This window comes from Sinocyclocheilus grahami, unplaced genomic scaffold, assembly GCF_001515645.1.
Source record: "Sinocyclocheilus grahami isolate Dianchi unplaced genomic scaffold, SAMN03320097.WGS_v1.1 scaffold117.1, whole genome shotgun sequence".
Classification (NCBI taxonomy): Eukaryota; Metazoa; Chordata; class Actinopteri; order Cypriniformes; family Cyprinidae; genus Sinocyclocheilus; species Sinocyclocheilus grahami.
This window is the reverse complement of record NW_015505296.1, coordinates 1,386,355-1,391,361: the sequence shown is the minus strand read 5'-3', so window position 1 is coordinate 1,391,361 and position 5,007 is coordinate 1,386,355. Positions and strand designations below refer to the sequence as shown.

The 5,007-nt window shown below is 39.3% G+C and overlaps 1 protein-coding gene across 1 annotated transcript in view; it reads right to left on the bottom strand.

Annotated features, from left to right (window-relative positions):
* Positions 1-1,407: 1,407 nt before the first annotated feature.
* The window catches only part of LOC107589588 (uncharacterized protein C7orf72), a 12,524-nt gene continuing 8,924 nt past the window's right edge, over positions 1,408-5,007 (bottom strand). Inside the window, exon 9 of the mRNA XM_016278070.1 lies at positions 1,408-1,542. Within this exon, the coding sequence (XP_016133556.1) occupies positions 1,410-1,542 (133 nt within the window). The 3' untranslated portion in view covers positions 1,408-1,409. The remainder of the gene's footprint in view (positions 1,543-5,007) is intronic.

Here is a 5,007-nt window from a genome sequence, read left to right as displayed (position 1 = left end):
CAGGTTTAAGCAGGCTACATGGGTTTGTTACGCTGGCCAACATAAAGTTGCTTGGTTTGAGGGGGACTTCTGTGTGAGCTGCGCTTCATACATCTCTACAATTTTGCTAATGTGACTGCACCTTTCAAATTTAGTAAATGTATTAACTGTTCACTTTTATGCTTCACATCACACTGCATTACTGCTGAACTGCAGGAATAGCTTTAAATCAATGTAACTCACAGATGCGGTGACCCCTAAAATCTTCAGACATTACATGTGCCTGTTTGTAAATGAAGATCTCACTATTAAAAAATAATTAGGAAAATCTCAGCAACCTAAGAGGCTGTTTAAACAACTTACATCTATTTTGTTGAGTCTGTCTCATTTTGGAAAGGCCTTCACTTTGTCTTACATGGGCTCATAGTGATGGGCTGAAGCCAAGGTCACCTTAGAGAAAACACTTCAGACCCTGAAACAAAAGACTAGTCTGATCCCTTTCATTGGCCCCAAGATGGACGTTAGTTATCAGTTAACCACATCTCCATCTCTGGAAATACCACAGAGAGGGTTTTATTCCCACCATGGCTCAGCTGTCAAACTAACCGAAAACAGAGAATGTTTTCCTATAATGCAAAGCATAACTTAGAATGACATCTTATTTCCGCAGCTCCATGTGTTTAACATGAGATTTATAAGTTGAACACTGTTTAGGACTTTTATAAATGAATTTGTTTGGTTTTAAGCACTTTCCAGTCATGAGTTTAGTTGGTGTTTTCTTTAACTGGTGGATTCGACTGAGCTGCTTCCAGAGCGGACTGTTTTCGACATAGAAACGCAAAGACGACAAAGGGGGAAACAGGAAACCAGCATGTTCCTATTTCCTGTAAGCAGGTGAAGCTGCACTGGTATTCTTTCTTTTATTGTCCAAACCACAGTTCTTGGGGTGCAAAACTAGAGCATTTCAGAAATGCATGTCTTTTGTTTTCTTTTAAGATAACAAGTTAACTTTTATTCGCATTGCTATTGCTGCATAACCACAAAGTAGCTCTAAGCTCCACAAGCAGTTTGTAAGTGCTATTTGGATGAACCAAAGTAATAAAGGCATGCGAAAGAGGATCTGTGAGATACTGACTCACTCATTTATCTGCATGGACACAAATATAGTCAAATACGTAAGCCCACACACACCCAGACCGAATGTTTAAGACAATGGCTTAACCTCCACATTTTCAGAAGCGCTCATCTAAATCAAGGGAAATTATGCTAATAAAGCATCTCATTATTCAGAGCTCAGAGAATCAGTCATTGACATTGCGTCATTATAGATCTATTCACAAACACAGATTGGATTTCATCAAAAGGGAGACTTTCATTTCCCACACTTCTTCATCATTTATTCTTCTCTTTATAAGGAACATGCTGTGCTTTTAGAGTTTTTTCATGGAAAGTACCGGGGCTTTGGGATGAAGGTAAGGGTTTCCCGGTGGGACAGTAGTGATCATTCCTGACAGAGGAGCCTTGTGTCCGTAGTCAAGGGTGCTCCAGGTACCAGAACAGCTCCTAGAAATGGAACACTTGTCAAACTGGGAATGTTCAAATTAAAGGATTATTCTGGATTCAATCAACAGCAACTGTGGCATAACCCTGATTACCACAAAAAATTGTTGATTACCACAAAACTTAACATTTGTATCTGTAAATGTTAAAATGCTCACTGTTTTAGTCACAAAGCCACGTGACATAGTCAATATGCATGTTAAGATGATTTTAGTGAGACGAAAAAATATATATTTCTTACTAAACCTTTTTTTTCAATGTTATGTAAGCTTCCCATTTCCCATATTGGTCTCAATTCACTTTCATTGTAAGTGCCTCGCTGCTAGTTTTAATGTAAAAGAATGATGAGTTACAATAACTTATATAATACATTTTTGTGGTAAATGCTTTTGAACAACCTTAACTTGTACTGACCCTGCAATATTCTGTAATTTAATAACTTGGGTAGTCAAAAAAGACATGAAACAATTTATTATAATTAACTGTAATGAAATGTGTGTGTGTGTGTATATATATATATACTCCCAAAAAAATAGCCCCATTCATTTCCTTTGTTAGTAGTATATATAGGGCCAGATTTACTAAACAGGGCAAATTAGCGTGAGAGCGCAATTCCAAAAAAGCACTAATGGGAGTGGACATTTCTGCGGGTGATTTACCGATGATTTAATGATTTACCGCAAATTAAAAAACACAGACGCAGTCAGATCATTTCCATAATGTGTTCATTCACATTGTTTCTAGATTATTGTGTAGAGTGATCGGATGCATTTTAAATAATTGCTAAAAGCATCATTGGCTTCATACTAATCATCATACTAATCATATCAGCAGCACATATGAAAGTGTGAATGAGTACTAGTCAGGTTAATCACTATCATACTAATTAGATTGTAAGAGCAGACTGATTGCTATAAAAGGAGGGAAGAAGCGCTTCCTATCACTGTGTTCTTGTTAGCAATGGTTACCGCCAAAGAAACACGTGCAGCCATCAGCGCTTTGCATCAAAATGGCCTCACACGCAAGGAAATTGCTACAAAGAATATTGCACCTGAAAGAGCCATTTACCAGATCATCAAGAACTTCAAGGAGAGAGGTTTGAAGTCTTCAGGATGTCCCAGAGTGTCCAGCAAGCACCAGGACCGTCTCCTCCTGAGGAATCACCAGCAGTGCAGAGCTTGCTCAGGAATGGCAGCAGGTTGGTATGAGAGCATCTGCACGCACAGTGAGGCCAAGACTTTTGGACAACGGCCTGGTGTTAAGAAGGGCAGCAAAGAAGCCACTTCTCTCTAAGAATAACGTCAAGGCCAGACTGAAATTCTGCAGGAAGTACAAGGATTGGACAGCAGAAGACTGGTGCACAATTATCTCTGATAAAGCTCCATTCCGACTGTTTGGGACATCTGGAAAATCGATTGTTCAAAGATGAAAAGGTGAACGCTACCATGAGTCCTGTGTTGTGCCAACAGTGAAGCATCCTGAGACCATCCATGTGTGGGGTTGCTTTTCAACCAAGGGAATAGTCTCTCTCATAATTCTGCCCAAAAACACTGCCATGAATAAAGAATGGTATCAAAACGTCCTGCAAGAGCGACTTCTTCCAATGATCCATGAGCAATTTGGTGATGATCCGTGCATTTTCCAGCATGATGGAGCACCACGTCACAAAGCAAGAGTGATAAAGAAGTGGCCTGAAGATCATTACGTTGAAATTTTGGATCCGTGGCCAGGCAACTCCCCGGATCTCAGTCCCATAAAGAACCTGTGTCAGTCCTCAAAAGGCGAGTGGACAAGCAGAAGCCCACAAATTGTGATCAACTCCGAGAACTAATAAGGCAAGAATGGATCGCTATCAGTCAGGATTTGGCCCAGAAGCTAATATCCAGCATGCGAATTGCAGAGGTTATGAAGAACAAGGGTCAACACTGTAAATATTGACTCATTATATATTTTTTGCCAATAAAAGCCTTTAAAACTTATGAAATGCTTATCATTGTTTTTCAGCATACAATAGAAACGTGGAAAAATAATCTACAAATACTGAAGCAGCAAACTTTGCAATATATATATATATATATATATATATATATATATATATATATATATATAAAATTTGTCACACTGCAGGACCATTTTGATTGAACTAATGAATGAATTAAACATTTTAAAGAACTGGGGAAGAGTCATATGACCTAAAATATACACTTTCCTTATATAGCCTATCCCAATACATTTTTACCTAAAATGTTGATGTTGATGGAAAAAGTCCATAGACTCATTATGTGTCAACTACTGTGTCTATAAATGCTTTGAAAAAGGGAGTTTCATTCACTTCTGTCTGATTTTCCATAAAGCAAACAATGTCAGAGCCTGTGTCTTATGACACTCTCAAGTGACTGAGTGTTGCCAAAGCTGCAGAGGAACGAAAACGGTTTGGAGACATTTAAATGATCACCAAATAAGGAGGAGGAGAGAGTTAGAGGAAGTTGTAAAGGTGCTGACTTTCTGCTGTAAGGAAAAGAGATGGGAGGCCTGTTTTATCGGCAAAGGAAACAGATTTCAGAGCACCAGTGACTCCAGGAAAATGGATCTGGGTTGAGTAAAAACCACGATTACCACCGGCAACAAGAGCAGTTCAGCTTTGGATAGGGCCATCTGGAGAGGTCTGCTCCAAAAAGACAGTAAACCAGTTCTTCTGGGGCCCAGCTAGGAAACACGTTTTCAAAAAAAACACCCGGTCCCTGGGTGAGGAGTTTGGTTTTCCTCCAGTGCTTCTCTCAAACACCTCCTCCTCCTTCTTCCTCTTTACTTGAGCTGCAGATGCCTCATTCTGAAAGCCGAGGACGTTTTGCTGTTGCAGGCAGAGGGTGGAAGAGCGCTGCTAGGCTGGTTTTGTTCCCGGTACTGTCTGTCTGATTTGACTCTTGAAAATATCAATGCCTCATGATTTTTCCTGCCTTTTTAACTTTAAAAATGGAGAATTATAGTATACTCCTCCACTTTCTATTCTTTATTCATCCTGTCTGCTTTATAAGATGACCTGAACTTTGTTCAGCCATACACATCATGGTGGGTTCTACTAAGTGATGCTGTAAGACTGTTCACACACCTCCAGTCAGAGCCACATGCTGCAGAGTGTTGAAGAGCTGTAAATCTAGGGCAGACACTGACAGAAGGGGAACATGAGGGAGCTTGAAAAAAATAAGTTTGACATTGCACATACTAAGACAGAAACAGAGAAAGAGATCAGAAGATAAATGAACACTCTAACGCCTCTTCAGAGTGATCCTCTGACGTGCTTAATGCCACAGGGCATGTTTACTACTGTACCACTAAAACCTGACACAAATCTATGCAATGACATTCGGCTTCATATATTAACATTATACATTAGATAATTATATGATCACCATTATGTTTTTAGTGTGTGTGTGTGTGTGTGTGTGTGTGTATATATATATATATATA